General features: G+C 37.8%; 1 protein-coding gene across 5 annotated transcripts in view; it reads left to right on the plus strand.

Moving 5' to 3' along the window:
- Positions 1-24,624, plus strand: part of AP3S1 (adaptor related protein complex 3 subunit sigma 1) — a 78,173-nt gene that overhangs the window by 25,029 nt on the left and 28,520 nt on the right. For all 5 annotated transcript variants that reach the window (XM_082725066.1, XM_082725068.1, XM_082725067.1 and 2 more), the window contains exon 3: positions 3,483-3,594. In XM_082725066.1, the coding sequence (XP_082581192.1) occupies positions 3,483-3,594 (112 nt within the window). The remainder of the gene's footprint in view (positions 1-3,482; positions 3,595-24,624) is intronic.

The raw sequence follows: 24,624 nt of genomic DNA on the forward strand, positions 1-24,624 counted from the left end.
TTACAGTACATGTTACAGTAAATGTTAAATGTACTATATTCATGTGGCAAAAATTCAAACGTTAGAGACGTGTAAAATTAATCATAGACCAAGTCTCCCTTTCCTAACTTTAATCTTTCTCACTTTCTTGTGTATCCTTCTAGAAAATTAATTTTTCATTGACCAACATATAAAGATACAACCTTAAAAAAATTTTATTTACAGGATCACACTAGGTATGCTGCTTTGCATGTTGCTCATTTTCACTTAATATTTTTAGAAGTTTTGCATATAAACACATTTAGAGCTACGTCATTCTTTTTAATGACTAGAGGGTATTCCTTGGAGTGAATAGACCTGTTCATAACAACTTACAAATTCTTTTATTATAAGCAGACTGAAATCTGCTTTTCAAATAAATATCTGTGTGCATGTATATATATCTATATATAGGTATATCTGCATATAGGTAGAATTCAGCTAAAGAGTTTACTGTTTTTAAAATGAATAAATAGGGGCACCTGGGTGGCTCAGTGGGTTAAGGCCTCTGCCTTCGGCTCAGGTCATGATCCCAGGGTCCTGGGATCGAGCCCCACGTCGGGCTCTCTGCTCAGCAGGGAGCCTGCTTCCTCCTCTCTTTCTCTCTCTGCCTCTCTGCCTGCTTGTGATATCTGTCAAATAAAATAGATGAAGTCTTTAAAAAAAATAAATAAATAAATAAAAATAAAATGAATAAATAAAAATCAGTTATAATTAGCTTGCCAGCTATTATAAATAAATACTTTTAAATTAGTGGGTTCCATGAAAGCAGTTTTATAAATGTTCCTGCTCATGTTAATATAATCAATTTCTTTTTTTTTTTTTAAGGTTTTATTTATTTATTTGACAGACAGAGATCACAAGTAGGCAGAGAGGCAGGCAGAGAGAGAGGAGGAAGCAGGCTCCCTGCCGAGCAGAGAGCCTGATGCAGGGCTCCATCCCAGCACCCCGGGATCATGACCTGAGCCGAAGGCAGAGGCTTTAACCCACTGAGCCACTCAGGCGCTCCTATAATCGATTTCTTAATAAGATATTTCTTCATTGACAAGTTAAGAACTAAACTTTAGCTGAGCCCCATTATGAAAAATTATATATTAGAGAGACCTATACTTTTCTATATTTTAATGTGTATGATATTTATTTTGAAAAGTAGGTTGGATAATAGAAAATCCATTCTTACTTGACCATACATCACTGTTTATCACTTAGAAAGTTTACTTGCATTTCTTAAAGGGTTAGATCGTGCTGTGGTTCAATCTACACATACACACTTAAAATTTATAAATTTTGCTATTGCCTTCAGACCTCCCAGTTTAATCGTTGAGACAGGTGTACCTGCTTTGTGTTTTTTGTATTTTAATTGTGCTTTATGTCTGCCACACTTCTGCAGGAGTTGAGTGGTCTCTGCCATTACCACTTTTCTTCATCTCAGCATTTTATTCTCTTGCAGGGACTTGTCACCCAGCACAGGGCACCGAAGGTGATGGGCATGAAAGAACCTGGCTCTTCCCAGGCAGGGCACTGTGCGATCTAGAAATCAGGGCTCAAGTCTGTGATCCTTCTTTTCCAGGCTTACAAAATGTTGGAGGCAAATATTACATCAGAGATGAGGCTATACAGCTGATTCAGGCCTAGTTTTGTGACTAACAAATCTGGTTTTCTTGATCAGGTCACTTCTTGTACCTCGGTTTCCCCCCCGTAACATGAGATATTTAAAGTAGGGGCGGGTTTTAAAATTCTGTGGTTTTATATGGTATGTTGCCTTCCATACAAGAATTTGAATCAGTATTTATCAGTGTTGCACTCTAGTTTGAAGATAAAATTACATTTTAAAAGGTAAAGTATGTACTTGTGCTATGTATTAAGTCTTTGCTTTCTTTTAATGGCATGGGTTGTCATTTTGAAACTTACAGTTCTCAATAGTTTGCTCTTCTTTTATGGTAGAGCTGAACAAAAGTTTAAGATAATCACTAAATTGCTGATTCAGGATGAACTGAATCCTGCTGTGAGTGTTCTTTTTGTGTCTTCTCAGGAACCGTTGCCATCATAGTCTATAAAAATCATCTCAGAGATTCTTTAAATTGCACATACATATTTTTAATAGAATATCTTTTCTAGAAATTTGTCTAGCATAGTAGTCATTCTTAATTCTTGTCAAAAATCACTTCCACTTTTGCTATAAGAAGCCATGAAAGAAGTGGGTACTTACAGAAGTTGTTTCTTTGGCCTTGTGAATTCAGTGTTAGTTATTTGTTTTTTTTTTAAAGATTTTATTTATTTATTCGACAGAGGGAGACCACAAGTAGGCAGAGAGGCAGGTAGAGAGAGAGAGGAGAAAGGAGGCTCCCCTCCAAGGAGAGAGCCCGATGTGGGTCTCAATCTCAGGACCCTGGGATCATGACCTGAGCCACCCAGGCGCCCCTTCAGTGTTAGTTTTACAGAGTTAAGAAATAGGTGCTATTTTCCTGTGTCTTGTTTGAGTCTTCCCTTAGCTTTGATTACATTTGGCCTTGATTTTATTTTATATTAGGTTTAAAGGTCTTTTGAGAAGGTAAACTAATTACTGTAAATGTAACTATGAAATAGCTAAACTAGAAAAACATAAGGTGTTTGGAATGAGTCCTAAATTACTATTTTTAAAATGCTGACATTCCAGTCAGTGTAAATAAAAATGTTTGATGAAAGAATTGAATATTTCTTACCTAAGTTTTTTGCATTTATATTTCAAAATAAAATGTATTTTTGGAGGAGATTTTGAAGGTAAATTTCTCTAAAACTTAAGTAATATTATTTTTTTTCCTCCCCAGTTAATAGTCAGCTGTAAGCTGTATAACTTACTGTGACTTACAGAGTTAAATCTAATAAGCATTTTAAAATGCCCTGTGACCTGGTTCCGGCCTACTTCTGTTTGTTTACTAATCTTTTCTTTTCCGTGCACCCTCTTTCTCTTCCTTGAACATATATATTTTTTTCTTGATGACCTGGCCTTTTTATTAGCTATCACCTTTGCCTGAAATGCTCTTCTCTAAACTTTTTCATGGCTAATCCCTTATCATTAGCTCTCAGTCTAAATGTCACTCCTAAGATTTCATCTTAAGTGGCAGATCCGACAGTACAGAATCATCCTGTTTGGAATCACCATGTAGTGCCTTCTACTCTGACCATTTTTTCTTATTTATTTGTTACTGTTCCTTTATCCACTGTCAGTAGCTGGCAGATGGTAGGTACTTAGTGGATGGTTTAATGAACGGATGAACTAATATTAAGCACCAGCTTCTTTTGTTATCTCTGAAGAAAACAGCCATGTTAATTCACTTAAGTCTCTAAGTTCACTTGAATGTTACAGCTTTACATGCTATGTTCAGGCATCTTATAAAAGGTTTTAAACAAATTGCCAGTTTGAGCTAATGAAAATGTGTTTCATTTTATTCCTATAACATTCCAATTTTTGTTTTGTCGTTTAGGTTAATTGGAGGATCTGATAACAAACTGATTTATAGACATTATGCAACATTATATTTTGTCTTCTGTGTGGATTCTTCAGAAAGTGAACTTGGCATTTTAGATCTAATTCAAGTAAGTTAACACTCTCTTAATAACAGTTGTGGCATTTATATATTTTAAAACTTGTATGTTCTTAACTTTCTAAAACGATGTTCTGTTTGGTAAGAAAGAATTTGTTCCGTAGTAGAGATTGGATGAGTAAAACAAGGTCTAGGGATGCTGAAACACATTGGCAAGTTTAGTCTGATTAAGACTAATCACAGCAAATTTCATCATGCCCTTTCTTCCTGTTCATGTAAGTCACGCAAGAAGTCTCAGATTGATGGATCTCTTACATGTGTGTCCAGATCTGATCCCCAAACCCACCCCTCCCTGCCTCCTGAAAATCTACCATTATGTCCCTGGAACTCAGGGTCAGTCATAATCAAATTCCTCTTTATATTCAGCCTCTTTATTTATTTTGCCTTCACTTTTTTGCTTTAAATTGAATTGGGCTTCCCTACTGACACTATCTGTAACTGTCTCAAGTAGTAGCGGTTATCCTGCTTTCTTTGTAGTGCTGAGCCCATGAGGTGTTTTCTTCACTTCTTGTTGCTTTTTCCAGACCATTCTCTCTTCAAAAATGCCTCCAAACTTTATTTCTTGTGTTTAAACTTATACACCTTCTACCCACCCTGTTTCAGTAATCTCTCATCCCCACCTCATATTCATTGGGGATTTTATCAAAAACTTTCAAAGGTCTGAGATTTACCTTTCTTGCAAGTTACTTGTACATTAACTACCACAGTGTTATGTCATGGATGCTGGCAGAAGACAGGAGACTTCTGGGTCGTAATCAAAGGACTTATTCTGAATAGCACAAGCAGCAGACACGGTAACAGCATTTGCTTACTTCACTGGTTCCCCAGGTCCCAATTCCCACAGTCACCAAAGGGTGTGACTTGAAGAGGACCAGGAGATACCTGTACCCACAGTGAATTGAGTTATAGGAGAAGAACTACAGTCTTTTATATTGGACACAAATCATGTCTGCTCATGTCCTAGAGGAAGAGTGTATCTTCCATGGGTGTAGATAAACCTGCCATTTGCTTTGAAGAGAGATACTCTCTATTTTTCAGGGCTGTTTGCTTATTTATATAAGCTTGCTTGCAGAGAAAGTCTGCAATGATGGCAGTCATTGTACCTGTGCTCACTTATGTGCAGAAATGTCAGAGTGATGAAGAATTGTCTCCTGTCAGATTGTGGTCTTAGTTCACTGGCATTCACTCCAGTACTGCTTGGGTTCTAATTCGTGGTGATTTGACTATTCAATTTTCCTGGGGATAATTCTTCCAGTATTTTGGTGTCTTCAGACCCAGAATTCCTCTTCATTGAATTTTTGCCCTCTGCCCCACCTTGCTACTCATTTCCAGACCTTGTTTTTATCCAAAGTGTCATCCCTCCATTGTCTCAGTTGCAGTTTCCTTTCTGTCTACCACCTCTTATCTTTTTGTATCACAATTTCTGTTACTCCGCTAATTTCCTGGGCCTGTTGGGATCTTCAGTCTTCTAAATAAAGCATTTTTCCACTCTCCCTTGTCCTCCTGATGTCTTACTTTCCTTACCCAGTCTAAATCCCATCATCAGTCATGGTAATCATAGTCTTGTATATATTCAGCACTTTCCTTGTACCTATACTTCTAAATGTAGTTAAAGAAAAAAAAAAGTAACCATACTATAGGTCTCACCTTGTATTTATGATCTCTAAACTTGGTGAGTCCTTAGTGCTACCCAGTAATCCTATTTCCCTGGTCCATCTCCGTCCCAGACTCCTAGACAACAGCTGAGATATGTTCTCCTTTCTCAACCCTCTGGTGCTTCTAGCATCTTGCTTCCTTCTTCGATGGGAGAATAGAAGCCAGCAGAAGAGAACATCACCCATTTATATGCTAGTCTTTTCCTCATGGCTCTGACACTTCTCCTTCTTTCTTCTATATCCTTTTTCCTGTCATTCCTCTAGCTGTTCTATGTTCTCCCATTAAAAGGAGAAGTCCTGTCCTTACTTCCCTCTCCAGCCTGTGGCTCATTTCTTTCCCATCCTTTATGTTAAAATGCCTTAAAAAAGTTGTCTGTGCACACTTGTCTCAAATATTTCTTCTCCCCTTTGCTCTTAAACACACTCGATTCAGGTTTTCTGCTCTGTTGTTGCTGAATCCAAAGATTCTCATCAGTCCTTTTTTTTAAGACTTTTTATTCATCTCTTCATGAAAATACTTTTTTCTTCTGGTTTCTAGGATGTTGTACTTGCCAGGTTTTTGTGGACCTCTTCAGTTGCTTAATTTCAGTGTCATGGTCTCTCTTATCTCTTCTTCAGCAGCCTAGAGGAGACAGAGGATCTGACCTCATACTACTCTCTGCATGGCCGTAAGAATGTTAGTCCAAGCCACCACCAGCTTTCCCCTGGACTATTATTATAGCAGTTTCCTGACTGTTCTCCCTCCTTCCACTACCTTTTTCCCCTCTCATCTCTGCCTAGTAAAAAAGCCAGTGATAGTGATGAAATAGGTCATAGCTCACTTTCTGAATTCATCAGTGGCTTCTGCTCTCACTCAAAGGAAAAGCCAGCTTCCTTACACATGACCCATGAGGCCCCACAAAGCTCTGAGTCCCCTGCTGTTTCTCAAATACACCAGATATTCTTCTCCCTCAGAGAAGAATGTATTGTATTTGTTGGTCTTTGTTATCTAGATCGTTCTTCGATTTGCTATTCCCATCGTTCTCTAGCTCCACCGTTCTTTCAGGTTTTGACCCAGATGTCACCTTTCAATATGGTTTTCTTTGGTCCTTTCTAAAAATTTTCCCTCTCTCACATTTTCTAACTCCTCTCTTGCTTTTTAGTACTTTAGTACTTTTCCTGAGTACATATCACCATCTAACATACTATATATTTGATTTAATTTGTCTTGTTCATTGTCATTTTCCCTTAACAAGAATGTAAGCTCAGTGAGGGCCAGGTTTTTTTTTATTTTGTTCACTGGTTTATCCCCAGGACATAGAATGGCAACTGGCACGTAGTAGGTCCTCAACATACAGTTGTTGAATGAATGTATTTAGTGCCTGATATTTAGCGTTCTATGTAAACAACTGACAACAAAACCCAAAGACTGAGTAGAAGCAGGAGAGTCAGTTAGAAAAATAAAATACAGTTGCTACATGCTAGTAATATTTTGTTTTGTGTTTTTATCTGAGCACTAGTTACATTGGTGAAAATCTGGAAGCTCTGTATACAGTTGAGATTTCTGTGCTTTCTGTTTGTGGTATTTCCATAAGAAATTAACACATTTGGGGCACCTGGGTGGCTCAGTGGGTTAAGCTGCTGCCTTCGGCTCAGGTCATGATCTCAGGGTCCTGGGATCGGGCTCTCTGCTCGGCAGGGAGCCTGCTTCCCTCTCTCTCTCTCTCTCTGCCTGTCTCTCCATCTACTTGTGAGTTCTCTCTGTCAAATAAATAAATAAAATCTTTAAAAAAAAAAAGAAATTAACACATTTAATTCTGACACAATAAGCAAATGTAACTGCTACAAGTGATTGTATTGGGTTAAGATTATCACGAGGGAATGCTGTGTGCTTGTTTTTTTTCTCTTTCTTGACCCCAGACAGGGCAAAAACAGGCATATGGTATAGGCACATTGTAGCAGATTGGAGAAAGCTGCACATAAAAAGGAAATTTTTTGTGCCAAACAAGTTTCATGGTTTTGAAATCAGCAAGAAGGGGGCATGCCTTGTGATGTAGTTAGTGTGATGGAGTAAATGAGGAATTAACCAAAGCACAAAACTTTGGTAGTAATTCTGAGTACCAAAGCATAGAAATAGTAAAAGTGGCTAGAAATGGGGAAAAAAAAAAAAAAAAGACAATGAAAAAAGATGACAAGTGATAAATGGAACTATTAATATGCCAGAATACTCTCAATCTATAATTCTTAACCTAGGTTTTGAGAAAGAGGTAGGTATCTGAGCTACCTGAAACCACAGAGTATAACTACATAAAGAAGATATAGTATACACACACACACCCACAGACACACATGAATTTTACTCAGCCATCAAAAATGAAATCTGGCCATTTGCAACGATGTGGATGGAACTAGAAGGTATTAGGCTAAGTGAAATAAGTCAGTCAGAGAAGGACAATTATCATATGATCTCACTGACATGTGGAATTTAAGAAACAAAACAGAGTATCATAGGAAAAAGAAGGGAAAAATAAAACAAGACAAAACCAGAGAGGGAGACAAACCATAAGAGACTCTTAATCATAGGAAACAGAGTTGCTGGAGGGGAGGAAGGTGGGGGGATAGGGTCACTGGGTGATACCCATTAAGGAGGGCACGTGATGTAATGAGCAATGGGTGTTATATAAGACCAATGAATCACTGACCTCTACCTCTGAAACTAGTAGTAACAGTTTTCATTAATTGATGAATTTAAATTTAAAGAACAAATGGAAAAAAAAATAAAAAAGGGAGAAATTCTTTACAAAAAGCTGGATCTTTATTCAAGTACTTCTGAGTCCTTAATTATTAAAACATTCCTAAAAGAGAGTCACATGACTAGCTATCTACATACACGAACCCCATGAATAAATTTTTAAAAATTAAAAAAAAAAAAACCACAAAGTAATCATAGCAGACATTCTTACTGTTTTCCATTGTTTAATTGGTGGTGAGAAAATAATACCATTAAGATAAATATATATGTATGTGTATGTGTGTGTATATGTAAAAAGATAAATGTGTGTATAATATGGTAGAAGAGAAATTTTTATACTGTTTAAACCTGTAAAGGCAGACATCAAAGAAATTTCAAGTTTGAGATGAATATGCCTCACGATCCCTTGGATAGATACTCTCTTCCTGGGGCCTCCTTGAGAACCACTGCTAAGTTGTGCTTCGTTTTCCCAAAGGCTTTTCTAATGAAAAAAGAAAAGCAAACCTTTAAGTATGGATTAGTGATAGGGTTTATCAGAACCCTATATAGTATCCATTTATCTTTGTTCATTAACACACTTCTTGGTTTATCCCATAAAGTAGTAGTTAATTCACTGCAGTATTATTTCATAGAAGCTATGTGTTTTTTAGAAAATGATTTTTAATATGAAACTGCTTTCAGTTTCTCTCTCAGTTATCCACAGCTGAAGGGAGTGGTGGGCATTCACACTACATTCCAAAACACTGAATTTTTCTGAGCTAGCTGCTAATGTTACAGGAGGAAAAAAAGAAAAACAATCTGTTTAAAATGCCCTATCTGTATTGAAGAGAAAGATTTCATTGAAGAAAGACTGAAACAAATGTGGATTTTCCTAGAGACTAATTGGCTGTATCTTATGCTTGTATCCTGGGATTTAAGCCATTGTCTTTTATTATTTTTTGATGCTGTGGGTCATCTTAATTGTTGCAATAGCATGATTGTTATATCTCAGAAGAGAATTGTGTGGGTAGTTGTTAGAGAACAAATATCCTACATTGTATCTGAAGTAAATTTTATCATGTGTTTGTGGAAAGTGGAAAATAGGTCTTGTGTTTTGTAAAATATTTTAGCCGTTGCTGTTCAAATGTTGATCATTAGTCTTGATATTAGGTAAGACACAGAAAAGAGGGTTTCGGGAGAATTGTGTCATCTTCCATTACTGATGTAGGCCAGAACTATTTTTATAACAGGATGCAGTTGAGTTATCATATGTTGATAGATGATGTCTTTAAAACAAGTTATGTAATTTACCTTACAGGGACTAATTCTATCACTACCACAAACAGGTTGGAAGTTCTGTAGTTGCTCCCTTTCCCTGTGATCACCATGGATCATTAAATCATTACAAGGGAGTGCTGAGCATGTGTGAGTCAGTCACTCTAAAAATATTGGTCAAATGAAGAAAGAGGGAAGGGACTAGCTCACTGTTTCTGCTTTGGTTTCATGAAATAGCTAATCAGAGCTAATTTAGAATTGATTTTCTTGCTTTGTCCATCTTTTTAGCTTTGCGGAAGACAAGTATAATATAAAAAGTAGAAATAGAAAATTATAAAGCAAGAGAGTTTAGATCAAAACCTCTTGGTCTTGCATTTCTTCCAAGAATGGATCAAGAAAACTTAAACATCAATATATAAATGATAAACATATGTGAAGTTTTGCTTTTTTTTAAATGTTGAAATGGTGCCGTTCAAATGATCATTGGAAACATGATTTTATGTGTTTATATGCAAAGGTTTTGTGTTTCTAAGGTATGCATATGTTGTCCCAGATCTGACTTTATCTCTTGTGTGAAGTCTGAGAGAAGGCGTCATTAGCAAATTCCATGTGAAATTTATACCCCTCTGTCACCAAAGTGAGTAATCAGCTTCTGTTTTCTTTTGTTTCTTTTTTTAGTTCTTTGTAAATAAGTTGGAAAAAAGGTGATCTTTTTTGTTTCTGATATGTACTATTTTAGTGTGGTATCAACAACCATGTAAGGTGCATTTCAGAGCTGGAGGCTGGCTTTTTTTAGTCTTTCCGTTGTAGCATGTCTTCATTGGAAGTGTTAAAATATTTACAGAGTGAGAATGAGAAGTTCATTAAATATTAACGTTGGTTGTTTGAGTTATTTATAAGGAGTCATATTGTCCTCAATTAATTTATTATGCCAAGCTAATAATAAAGAGAGGCTTAGAAGTTCACTAGATAATTCCAAATTCTGTTACAGTTTTCTGTACCACATGTAACAATTACATCAGCATGAGTCTTGTTCAGTTGTGGTCAGGAACAAAATGGAGAACTAACAACTGAACTTCTCTTTAGGTTTAAAAAGATGTTTGACCATGGCCTTACCATATGGAGTTAAACTAGAGCTCCATGTATAGCATCTGTTGTTACCACAGTCCTGAGCCTTAGACTGGTTTTTATGAAATTATTTTACTTAATGGTTGTGAATGCCAATTTAGTATGATATTGAGCATCTCATTTAATCTCAATAGACCTTTTTTTTTTCACCTGAATAAAGTATGCCTATTTTAATATGCTGCCTATAAAACCTCATGGGGTTGTTCGAAAGATCAGTGAATCAAGCAAGCTAGTCGTGGTTAAAGCCATTCAGCCTCTGCTTCGTACTGGCTGTGTAACTTTGGGCAAGTTATTTTATGTCTTTTTCTCTCATTTTCCTCACTTGTAAAATGGGAGTGTCGGTAATAATACCAGTTCATAGAGTAGGTGCAAGCATTAAAAACAATACTGTACATAGAGCTCATGGCTAAATGACTGACATGTAGTTGTCAGTCAGTGGTTTTTAGTTAACATTATCACTAAATAATATATTTATAAGGAAGGCATATAAAGTATTATTTCATTAGTATGCAAATTGAATAGGATAAAGAAGTCCTTTTATCTTTTTTTTTTCATTTTTATGAGAATTTGTTAATCTTTTTATCCTCTGTGTTGTGTAATAGCTTGGGATGAATTTTATATGGTGATAGAGTTATCTGCTAAGAAGCTGACCTGATTGGAGGAGGACCTTGTAAGCCAAGAATTCTTAACTGACAAAAGATCTTGTGATTCCGTTTATTGCATAGGAAATGATGCTGGGTGGGTGCTACTGGACAGGGAATGGTGTGCTGGTGAAGGCCTCACTGCCTTCCACCATATGTCATTGTTCTCTTTTGTTATAAGGGTAGGCTTGAAAGTGCCTTGTTAAGTAGTACACTGCTTAAACTGGGCTATATAGGTTTTATTTATTTATTTATTTATAATTTTATTTTATTTTTTCAGTGTTCCAAGATTCATTGTGCACCACACCCAGTGCTCTATGCAATCCGTGCCCTCCTTAGTACCCACCACCATGCTCACCCAACCCCCCACCCCCGCCCTTCCAAAACCCTCAGTTTGTTTCTCAGAGTTCACAGTCTCTCGTGGTTTGTCTCCCCCTCCAATTTCCCCCAACTCACTTCTTCCTATCTCCCAGTGTCCTCCGTGTTATTCCTTATGCTCCACAAGTAAGTGAAACCATATGATAATTGACTTTCTCTGCTTGGCTTATTTCAGTCAGCATAATCTCCTCCATTCCTGTCCAGGTTGATACAGAAGTTGGGTAGTCATCCTTTTTGATGGAGGCATAATATTCCATTGTATATATGGATCACATCTTTATCCATTCATCCATTGAAGGACACCTTGGCTCCTTCCACAGTTTGGCGACTGTGGCCATTGCTGCTATGAACATTGGGGTACATATGGCCCTTCTTTTCACTACATCTGTATCTTTGGGGTAAATACCCAGTAGTGCAATTGCAGGGTCATAGGGAAGCTCTATTTTTAATTTCTTAAGGAATCTCCACTGTTTTACAAAGTGGCTGCACCAACTTGCATTCCCACCAACAGTGTAAGAGGGTTGCCTTTTCTCCACATCCTCTCCAACACTTGTTCTTTCTTTTGTTGTTAATTTTGGCCATTCTAACTGGTATATGTGGTTTTGATTTGAATTTCCCTGATGGTTGATGATGATGAACATTTTTTTTCTTGTGCATGTTAGCCATTTTTATGTCTTCTTTGAAGAAGTGTCTGTTCATGTCTTCTGCCCATTTTTTGTTGTGATTATCTGGTTTTTTGGGTTGTTGAGGTTTTTTTTTTTTTTAAAGATTTTTTATTTATTTATTTGACAGAGAGAGATTACAAGTAGGCAGAGAGTCAGGCAGAGAGAGAGAGGAAGAAGCAGGCTCCCCGCTGAGCAGAGAGCCCGATGCGGGACTCGATCCCAGGACCCTGAGATCATGACCTGAGCCGAAGGCAGCGGCTTAACCCACTGAGCCACCCAGGCGCCCTGGGTTGTTGAGTTTGAGGAGTTCTTTATAGGTCTTGGATATCAGCCCTTTGTCTGTAGTGTCATTTGCGAATATCTTCTCCCATTCCCTCCCAAACAAAGGGTTGCCTCTTTGTTTTGTTGACTGTTTCCTTTGCTCTGCAGAAGCTTTTTATCTTAAGTCCCAAAAGTTCATTTTTGCTTTTGTTTCCTTTGCCTTCGGGAGACATGTATTGAAGTTGCTGTGGCCGATGTTGAAGAGGTTACTGCCTATGTTCTCCTCTAGGATTTTGATGGATTCCTGCCACACGTTGAGGTCTTTTATCCATTTGGAGTTTATCTTTGTGTATGGTGTAAGAGAATGGTTGAGTTTCACTCTTCTACACATAGCTGTTCAATTTTTCCAGGACCATTTATTGAAGAGACTGTCCTTTTTTCCACTGGATATTTTTTCCTGTTTTGTCGAAGATTATTTGACCATTGAGTCGCAGGTCCATATCTGGGCTCTCTACTCTGTTCCACTGGTCTGTGGGTCTTTTTTGTGCCAGTACCATGCTATCTTGGTGATCACAGCTTTGTAGTAAAGCTGGAAATCAGGCAACGTGATGCCCCCAGCTTTGTTTTTCTTTTTCAACATTTCCTCAGCAATTTGGAGTCTTTTCTGGTTCCATACAAATTTTAGGGTTGTTTAAGCATTCCAGCTCTTTGAAAAATGCCAGGGGAATTTTTATCAGGATGGCATTGAAAGTATAGATTGCTCTGGGCAGTATAGACATTTTAACAATGTTTATTTTTCTGATCCATGAGCATGGAATGCTTTTCCATTTTTTTGTGTCTTTTTCAATTTCTTTCATGAATGTTCTGTAGTTTCTTGAGTACAGATCCTTTACCTCTTTGGTTAGGTTTATTCCAAGGTATCTTACGGTTCTTGGTGCTATAGTAAATGGAATTGATTCTCTAATTTACCTTTCACTATTTTCATTGTTAGTGTATAAGAAAGCAACTGATTTCTGTGCATTGACTTTGTATCCTGCCACATTACTGGATTGCTGTATGAGTTCTAGTAGTTTGGGGGTGGAGTCTTTTGGGTTTTCCATATAAAGTATCATGTCATCTGCAAAGGGAGAGAGTTTGACTTCTTCTTTGCCAGTTTGAATATCTTTTATTTCTTTTTGTTGTCTGAGTGTTGTTGCTTGGAATTCTGGTACTATGTTGAACAGTAGTGGTGAGAGTGGACATCCTTGTTGTGTTTCCAATCTCAAAGGGAAGGCTGTCAGTTTTCCCCATTGAGAATGATATTTGCTGTGGGCTTTTCATAGATTTTATGAAGTTGAGGAATGTTCCCTCTATCCCTATACTTTGAAGAGTTTTAATCAGGAATGAATGCTATCTATGTTTTGTCAAATGCTTTTTCTGCATCATTTGAGAGGATTGTGTGGTTCTTCTCTCTTCTCTTACTGATTTGTTCTGTCAAGTTGATTTGTATATGTTGAACCACTCTTGCATCCCAAGGATAAATCTCACCTGATCGTGGTGGATAATACTTTTTTTTAAGGTTTTATTTATTTATTTGACAGACAGTGATCACAAGTAGGCAGAGAGGCAGTCCTAGAGAGAGGAAGGGACGCAGCCTCCCTGCTGAGCAGAGAGCCTGATGCAGGACTCAATTCCAGGTCCCTGGGATCATGACCTGAGCCAGAGGATTTAACCCACTGAGCCACCCAGGCGCTCTGGATAATACTTTTAATGTACCGTTGGATCCTATTAGCTAGGAACTTGTTGAGAATCTTGGCATCCATATTCATCAGGGATACTGGTCTGAAATTCTTTTTAATGTGGTCTTTGCCTGGTTTGGGGATCAGGATTAGTGCTGGATTCATAGAGTCTGGAAGTTTTCCTTCTGTTTCTATTTTTTGAAACAGCTTCAGGAGAATAGGAATTATTTCTTCTTTGAATGTTTGGTAGAATTGCCCAGGAAATCCATCAGGGCTCTTGTTTTTTTGCGGGGGGGAGGGAGGCTTTTGATCACTGCTTCAATCTCATTACTAGATATTGGTCTATTCAAGTTGTCAATTTCTTCCTGTTTCAGTCTTGGAAGTATATAGGTTTCTAGGAATGTATCCGTTTCATCTAGGTTGCTTAACTTATTGGCATATATCTGTTGATCATAATTTCTGATGATTGTTTCTATTTCCTTGGTGTTGGTCGTGATCTCTCCCCTTTCACTCATAATTTTATTGATTTGGGTCCTTTCTCTTTTCTTTTGGATTAGTTTGGCCAGTGGTTTATCTTATCTTATTAATTCTTTCAAAGAACCAGCTTCTAGTTTCATTGATGTTATTTTTTTTTAAGATTTTATTTATTTGACAGAGAGAGATCAGAAGTGGGCAGAGAGGCAGCCAGAGACAGAGAGAGGAGGAAGCAGGTTACCCTCCAAGCAGAGATCCTGATTCATGACTCGATCCCAGGACCCTGAGATCATGACCTGAGCCGAAGGCAGAGGCTTAATCCACTGAGCCACCCAGGCACCCTTATTGATTTTTTTTTTTTAAGATTTTATATATTTATTTGTCAGAGAGAGTGAGCACAGGCAGACAGAGTGGCAGGCAGAGGCAGAGGGAGAAGCAGGCTCCCTGATGAGCAAGGAGCCAGATGTGGGACTTGATCCCAGGATGCTGGGATCATGACCTGAGCCAAAGGCAGCCACTTACCCAACTGAGCTACCCTGGCGTCCCTCATTGATGTTATTTTTAAGAATTATCTGGGAAGACCAACAGACTGGCACTTGGGAACCATGGGGAATAAACCCTTAGTCCCAGGGGAGGGTGAGTTCTGGTGCAGTTCCTCTTGCTGGAGAAAGAAGGTGCCCTGGCCCAGTTGGCTTATTTTCCAGGCACTCCAGAGTGAATGCTCAGCATCATTTTAGGAAGATTTTACCTGCTATACCATACTGTTACCAGAGTATTAAAACTTTCTTTTTTTAGTAAGATTCACTTAAAAAAAAAAAAAGATTCACTTCTTATATATATGTGGGAAACCAAAAAATATTTCTACAAACAATTTGAGTCAGACACTTAAGAGTGATTCATCATTCCTGAAACTCTTTTCCTGTTTTATTTTTGTTGAGAAGTCTTTTTTCCAGTAAGTGAAAATGTAGTATTCACTTTTCTCTTGATTACATTTCTACTTCTTGATAAATCCTGGTATTGAATTCGATGAGCCTATTCTAATTTACATGTTTGTTCACATCTCAGCTGCCCTCTTGGGAGGCATCACAGAGCCAAGTTTGTGTTTGGAGTCAGATGGCATGGGTTTGAATACTGGCTCTGTCATCTGATAGTTACTCTGAGCACATTACTTACTCATATCCATTCCCAATTCTCTTGTCTGTAGGTACCAATACACATAGCTACTCTATCAACATTGTCTTAAGAATTAGAGCTAATGTATATAGTTAGCATAGGGCCTAGAATATAGTAGACATAGTATTTAATTCAGAGAGGTGAAATGAAGGAAGTATTTTGGAACTCAAGTACTTAAAGTCAGAATTTTGGAGGGGGAAGTAACTTAAAATTTATCCCCCCCCCCTTTTAAAAAAGATTTTATTTATTTATTTTTAGAGCATGCAGTGCACATGCTTGTGAGAATTGGGGGGAATGGGCGGAGGGAGAGAGAAAATCTTAAGCAGACTCCATGCTGAGTGTGGAGCCCAATGGGGATCCCCATCCCACAACCCTGAGATCATGACCTGAGCTGAAACCAAGAAACAGATGCACCTGAGCCACCCACGTGCCTCTATTGTTTCTTCTTCTAAAGCAGGTTTGAGAGGAAAAACTCAACTTATGTTGGTGTTTTTCTTTGATTTAAGGTGAATTCCTTATTTCCCATAATGGAATGATAAGTTTTTAGGGAGGAATTGGGTATAAAGGAGGAGAGGGGCCTTTTAGCTTGTTTTTTCAGGTTTTCTTTTTCCTTAAAATTGTTTAAAACTTATATGGAAATTATTTCAGACTTAAAAAAGAGCAGCAAATACAATACAAAGGATTCTTGCATTTCATGCCTTCTCCCACATTCCCTAAATTTAACTTATGTAGCCACAGTACACGTGATTAAAATCAGGAAATCAGCATTGATAGAATATTATTATCTAATCTACAGATCTTACTCAAAATTTGCCAGTGGTCCATTGATGTCATTTTTCTTGTTTAGGGTTTAATTCTGATTACATATTGCATTTAGTTTTCATGTCTCCTGAGTCTCCTTTACTCTCTAATAGTTCATCTTTGTCTTTCATGCTTTCCATGTCCTTCAAATTGTGATACTTTGAAGAGTACTAGCAGGTTATTTTGTAGAACTTTTCTCTGTTTGGGTGTACCACAGAAGTGCTTTTATGACCTTCACAGGGCATCATATCAGGGATCTCATTTTGTCTTGTTACTTGTGATGTTTATTCTGATCCTTTGTGTAAGACAGTGCCTACCAGGTTTCTGTACTCTAAACTTCCATGGTCTGTTTTTACTTTAAAGTATCTCATGGGGAATAATTTTGAGGCCATGTAAGTGTGTTTTTTTCTAGTCATAGCTTTGGTCATTAATTTTAGCATCTCTCGAAGATTCTTGCCTGAAGGAATGACTATTGTGGTGTTTGCCAAATGGTGATTTTTCCATTACACTCTCTGTATTGATTGGCTGAAATTATGTAAGGAAAATCTTTGTACGATTTGCACTTAATTTTCTTTTGTTTTAACAGTGCTCAAAATATTAATTGTACCATATACATTGAAGAAGATACTTGAAATATAATTTTTAACAATTTGTGTCAATACAAGTTTTTAAAAATCTCACATGTAGCTTTTGTGCACAAAAATAATTTGGAGGCTACTTTCATTTTCAAAATTCATATTTGATGTAGCAGCCTTGTACATTCAAACTCCTGGTTCTTCCTTAGACTTCTAAATTCAGCATATAAAAAATACTAAGTCCGTTTAGTGGATTGTCTCCAAAGTAATTAAATTTCCTATAGTACAAGTAGTTTCTGCTTTGCACAATTACGATTTTCATGTGGGTGGTAGAAGTATGGAAAGTTAAAATTTTTGCTTTATATTATTCTGTATTTTCCCAAGTTTCTAAATACCTACTTCTTACTACATTAAAAATCAAGTACTATTCTTTTGTTGGAGGCAGTATGCCTAGTGAATAAGAATTTGGGTTCTGCAGAGAGACTTTGTCCTACCTCACTGTTTTAGTAGTTAGTTGACTTTTTGCCTTTCATCACCCTTCTGCAAGTGGTTGATAATAAAAGTACCTGTCTTGTGAGATTATCATGAAGGATTAAATAAAATAATATATTTAATGGGGCACCTGGGTGGCTCAGTGGGTTAAAGCCTCTGCCTTTGGCTCGGGTTACGATCCCAGGGTCCTGGGATCGAGCCCTGCATCGGGCTCTCTGCTCGGCAGGGAGCCTGCTTCCTCCTCTTCCTCTGTCTGCTTCTCCGCTCCTTGTGATCTCTGTCAAATAAATAAATAAAAATATTTTTAAAAATAAATAAATAAAATAACATAATATATATTTAAAGCACTTGGAACAATAGCAGTGCCATAATAATATATACTCAATAGATTCTGGTATCATTAACTATTTATTTATTTTAAGATTTTATTTATTTGACAGACAGAGATTACAAGTAGGCAGAGAGGCAGGCAGAGGGCGAGGGGAAGCAGGCTCTCTGATGAGCAGAGAGCCCGATGTGGGGCTCGATCCCAGAACCCTGAGATCATGACCTGAGCTGAAGGCAGAAGCTTAACCCACTGAGCCACCCAGCCGCCCCCATCATTAATCTTTAAAAAAAAAAAAAGAAAGAAATCACATAAAAATAATTATTGATGTGAGCTCTTTCTGAATCATTTTGACATGTAATAGAAGACAGATTGTCCTTTCATCAACTCTTAGTTTCTTCATGCTGCAGTTGAAAGTTTAATGTGTGTAACATACCTGTTTGTTTTTCCCAAGACTGTTACCATTGAGTTATTAGTTTCCAGGTCAGGTTTTGTAGAAATTTGGTCTGGAACCCAGTCATACTCTGATCATCTTCAAAGGTAGCTGATCTGATTTTAAGTTTAGTCTGCCTTCCCTAGCTCTTCTAGTACATTTTTAGTGGTATTTTTTGAGTCTTGGCATGAGCTAAACCAGCATCTCTCTAGGACATCTTGCTGCTGACTAAAAACAATTTTTTTTTAAAAAGATCTCTTGGTGTACTACTAACATTTTTAAATTTATGCCTTCTATTTTTGGGCTTATAATTTTTTCTGTCTTAAAATATGTCAATTGAAGGGATTCCTGGGTGGCTCAGTTAAGCATCTGCCTTCGGCTCAGGTCATGATCCCAGAGTCCTGGGATCAAGTCCCGTATCAGGCTCCTTGCTTGGTGGGGAGCCTGCTTTTCTTTCTACCTACAACTTCCCCTGCTTGTGCTCTCTTTCTCTCTAACAAGTAAATAAATAAATAAAATCTTTTAAAAAATCAATTTAACTTATATGTATTTCATTTAATGTTACAGATCTCCTCTTAAAATTTAATAGAAATCCCCAAACCCAGAAAAAAAATTATATTTTTACCTAGAAACTCTAAAGGGGGGGGGTCTGCCATATAAATGATACTGTTTAAGGATATTTTGTGGCATCTCTTTTACCTAGTGCATATTTTTATTTCTCCATAGGTATATATAATAATGCAAGCCAACATATTAGGAGGAAACATTGTTTTAAGGCCTTTATGTGTATTAATTTAATCAGTAAACAACTCTATGCCAAAGATACTATTATTATTATGCCCAAATGAAGAAACTGAGGCTTAGAGTGAAACAACGTGCCCTAGATTTCATAGAGGCTAAGCTGGAATTTTAATAGAGACATGCTTACTAAAGCCTGTGCCCTTAAGTATTAAGCACTATTAAATACTAAGCTGTTTCATGACAGATTCCTGTTACCTTTGTGGCCCAGATGCACAGATCTGTAATTAAAGGCAACAGAAGAAAGTTTTGTTGTTAGAAAGGCACTGGGAAAGGAGATTTTTTTTTTTAAAGATTTTATTTATTTATTTGACAGACAGAGATCACAAGTAGGCAGAGAGGCAGACAGAGAGAGAGAGGAGGAAGGAAGCAGGCTCTCACTGAGCAGAGAGCCCGATGTGGGGCTCGATCCCAGGACCCTGAGATCATAACCTGCGCTGAAGGCAAAGGCTTAACCCTCTGAGCCACCCAGGCAACCCCAGAAGGGAGATTGTTTATATGCGGTTGTGGCTTTTTTTTGGGTAGGGGGGAAGATAGCTCATTTTTATTTCTTTTTGGAAAACTAGTTAATTATTGAAATAAAGGAAAACTTAAAATATGATTTTCTTAGTAAATTTATTTTTCCCATTAACCCTTGAATTTCTGAAGTCCAGAGGTTAATCAGTTGCTCCTTAGTAGATAACTGTTATATTGAAATTGACTTTAAATTTTCAAAGATATATTTATTTTAGAGAGAGTGTATATGTGCTCATGAGCAGGGAGTGGGGGCAGAGAGAGAGAATCTCAAGCAGATTCCCTGCTGAGCTTGGAGCCCAAGGTGGGGTTGGATCTCAGGACCCTGAGATCCTTCCTTGAGTGAAATCAAGAGTCAGACACCTAACACCTGAGCTACCCAGGTGCCCCTGAACTTTCTATCATTTTTAAACTGAAACATAAGAGAGTACTATTTACCATGTCACTCACCTTTAGTGCTTTGCTCTTTTTATTTTTCTTTTTGTGAAATATAATGTAACAGCAACTTCATTATTAACTTTTGTTTTTGCTAGAACCCCATAGGTCCTTTAATTTGGTTTTCTTAATTTCTTTAGTTTGTTTTGTCGTGGCCTTGTCCATATGCATATCAGTATGTTTATCTATCTACAAGGCTCTGGATTTCTAATTACATTAAGAATTTTTGCTAAATCGAAAGAAAACTAGTAGGAACTTTTTTTTTAAAGATTTATTTTTTATTTTTTAAGGAAACTCTACACCAAACATGGGACTTGAACTAACAACCCTGAGATCAGGAGTTGCTCTGTCACTGAGCTAGCCAGGCCCCCAGGGGAACTTTTTTTGCAGAGAGGTTTTTTTTTTAGACCAAACTTAGCATTTGAATGTTTTAAATCTTAAGAATTCCTTTAAAAAAAAATCTTAGGAATTCTTTTCCTTAATTAAGAACATGTAATTATGACATTTTGCTGCAGGACTCCCCCCCTTTTTTAAGTATTTACATTTTCCAAAGGTGATATTGTTCTGGTTTAAATATAGGCAACATTTGAATTCATATATATCTATATCTATATATCTATAGGTATATAGATATATATGTAGATTTATTATTTTTTTAAAGGTTTTATTTATTTATTTGACAGACAGAGATCACAAGTAGGCAGAGAGGGAAGCAGAGAGAAAGGGGGAAGCAGGCTCCCCGCTGAGCAGAGAGCCCGATTTAGGGCTCTATCCCAGGACCCTGAGATCATGACCTGAGCCAAAGGCAGAGGCTTTAACCCACTGAGCCACCCAGGTGCCCCTATATGTAGATTTAGATTAATATATTCGTTTTAGAATTTAATTTCTATTTGAAGATTTCTTTATTTTAAAGAGAGGGTATGCCCATGTGTGTTAGTAGGTGAGGGGCAGAGGGAGAGAATCTTTGAATCAAACTGTGTACTGAGCATGAAGCCCTACATGGCTTCATCCCAGGACCCATGAGATCATGCCCTGAGCTGAAACCAGGAGTTGGACACTTAACCAACTGAGCCACCCAGGTGCCCCCCTTTCTGTATTAATGAGCACATCATGAGGGCCCGGCAACTTCGGCAGGTTACCTTGCTTTTCAGTGTTTATCAGTGTTTATCAGAAGAATTAGAATTTTCTATTTCTATTTTAATTTTGTAATCCTTGCATTTAAAAAAAATATTTATTTATTTGACAGAGGGAGACACAGCGAGAGAGGGAACACAGGCAGGGGGAGTGGGAGAGGGAAAGGGAGAAGCAGGCTTCCCACTGAGCAGGGATCCCAACACAGGGCTTGATCCCAGGACTCTGGGATCATGACCTGAGCCAAAGGCAGATGCTTAACCAACTGAGCCACTCAGGTGCCCAATACTTGCATGTTTTTGAACAGCCAAATGAACAGTACTGGTTCCCTTTTATTAGATGTGTTTTGGGCACTTTAACTAATTTTTTTTTTTTTTTTTGAATTTTGAGAGAGAGAAGCATGTAGGTGCACACACAAATGAGCTGAGGGACTCAACTTGCGGTTCAATCCCAGGACTTTATCCCTGGCCCCTATCCCAGAACCCTGAGATCATGACCTGAGCTGAAGGCAGATGCTTAACTGATGCCACTCAGGCGCCCCTAAATTATTTAACTAAATCTCTAAGATAATCCAGAAAGGTAGGTATTTTTATCACTATTTTATAGTTCTGAGATCTAGAGGTGTTAATGATGCTCAAGCTCATGTAGCTAGGTAGCAGCAGAGTAGGAATTCGAAGCTAGGTCTTTCTGGTTTCCTCACTACTAGACCATACTTTCTCTTTGGCAGCCCTTTTTTTTTTTTTTTTTTTTTTTTGCCACTCCATGGTTCACCAGTGGTATGCTTAAAGCTACGGAGGGAATTTCTTTTTCACTTTGCCCAGCATCATGTGCACATTGATTCACTGGATTCCACTGATCTTTTATAACTATTCATAAATGACGGGAAATTATTTAGACAGCATTTTCACCAAGATAGTCATCTTCTGATGGTTAAAAAGAATGTGTAACTATCATACATGGATAATCAAAGTAACCGTGGAAAAGTACAGGCATACTAGAAACTTTATTCTGATGAGTAAGTCTAATTATTTATTTATTTTTTTTATTTTAAATAGGCTCCATGCCCACGTGGGGCTTGAACTCATGACCCTGAGGTTAAGAGTCACATGCCGTACCAACTGAGCCAGCCAAGCACCCCTAATCATGATTTTAAATTAAAGAAGACCAACTCACGCCATATTTCTACTAGATTCAGTTCAAACATGAGAAATAAAACAAAGCTTTTGTTTTTTTCTGGGAGAATATCTTCTTAGCATTGCTGTAGGCAAAGATTTCTTAAATTGAACATTAAATATTGCTAGGAGAATAAAAAGGTATGCCACAAAACAGGAGAAGATAGGTGTAATACATGTAGATGTCTAGAGTATGTAAAGAAGTTCTAGATACAAGAAGGAAGGGACAGAAATGAACAGAAGTCTTGAATGGACATCCTGAAGAAAGCTATCCAAATAGCTGATAAACTTGAAACAGTGCTCAGTTTTATTAGCCATCAGGGACAATCAAATTGATATTATAATGACATACTACCACACACACATAAGAATGGTTAAAATGAAAAGATTGACAACATAAAGTGCTAACAAAGATGCATAATTTTTGGAATTCTCATATACTGCTGTTTGGAGTATGGAGTCTTTTTTTTTTTTAATTAATTATTTATTTGTCAGAGAGGGAGAGAACGCGTGAGCGAGTGCATGCGTGCAAGCTGGCAGAGTCGTAGGCAGAGGCTAAGAGAGAAGCAGGCTCCCTGCTGAGCAAGGAGCCGGATGCAGGACTCAATCCCAGGACTCTGGGATCTGGACCTGAGCTGAAGGCAGCGGCTTAACCGACTGAGCCACCCAAGCATCCCTGGAGTATGAAGTTTTATAATTACTTTGAAAATCTGTTGGTAGGGCACCTGGGTGGCTCAGTTGGTTGGGTGTCTGACTCTTGGTTTTGGCTCAGCTCGTGATCTCAGGGTCGTAGGATCCTGGGATCGAGCCCTCTGTCCTCCAGCTCCCTGCTCAGTGGGGAGTCTGCTTGAGGCCTCTCTTCCTCTGCCCCTCTCCCAACTTGCTTGCTCTCTCTCTAAGGTAAATAAATAAATCTTTAAAAAAAAAGAAAAGAATATCTGTTTGGTGCTATCTGCTGAAGCTGAATATTTGCTCCTCTGTCACCCCACAGTTCTCTGCATGCTTTGGGTAGGTATGTGTGCATACATTCAGTAATAGACATGGATGCAAGTATGCTTAGCAGTGCTAATGACCTTGTGCTGGAAACAACCCAAACTCGACAGGTAAATACATTGTGGTATATTCATAACAATTGCATACTGTAAATGAGAATGAATCAGCTTTCATATTTTGTAATAAATGAATCTCACAAAAATAATGATGACTAAAAGATGCAACTCACAAAAGATTATATTCTGTGTGAATTCATTTAATATAGTTCAGAAATAGGTAGAACATGCTTATAGTGTTGGAGAGCAGGGTAGTGGTTACCTGTGATGGTGATGGTGGCTGGTGGAGTACGAGGGGCTTCTTGTGTGCTGGTGCTATTCTGACACTTGATTTGGGTGTTGGTTACACAGATGTACTTACTTTGTGAATTCATCAGATTATACTTTGTTGTGATTTGTGTACTTCTCTGTATGTAGGTTATACTTCAGTAAAAATTTTCTGAAGGGGCGGCAGAACTTAAATGGCTTTTCTTCCCATATGTTTTTTTTTTTTTTAAGATTTTATTTATTTATTTGACAGAGAGAGATCACAGTAGACGGAGAGGCAGGCAGAGAGGCAGGCAGAGAGAGAGAGAGGGAAGCAGGCTCCCTGCTGAGCAGAGAGCCCGATGCGGGACTCATCCCAGGACCCTGAGATCATGACCTGAGCCGAAGGCAGCGGCTTAACCCACTGAGCCACCCAGGCACCCCTTCCCATATGTTATTTAACTGTGATGTTACAAATTGGAAATCAGACCATGTCCAACTTAAACAAGTATTTTGTTCGTTTTCAGTGCGAAAGGTTTTTTCTTCTTCTCACATTCCTACTTTCCCTCAGAAGTTAACATTTGTTAAGCTTGTTCAACTCTGTGCTCAAACAGCATTATCCCATTCAGTGCTTATAACAAGAGTCTGTTTTAACAAGAAGGAAATGATCTGAATTAGTTTCAAGTAGACTGAGTGGAATCATTCCAGTGTGCACACGTCATCAAGGCCTTAAGGAGAAATAGATAAAGTTGGGAATTTGAATAGCTGTTATTTACTTTCCACCTACCTCAGAATTGAACTAAACTAGAAACTCCCTTGAGGCTGACTTGTGTGTGCTCCACAGTTGGTCATCTGAAGAATTGCCTTCTCTTGAATGAAATCACTGAGTAAAACTGTATATTTTTGGTTACTTACAGACCTTTTATTTCTCCTAGTGACTTTGCTCTAAGCCAGGGAGCAGCAGATGACAGCAG

This window comes from Mustela nivalis, assembly GCF_964662115.1.
Source record: "Mustela nivalis genome assembly, chromosome: 3".
Classification (NCBI taxonomy): Eukaryota; Metazoa; Chordata; class Mammalia; order Carnivora; family Mustelidae; genus Mustela; species Mustela nivalis.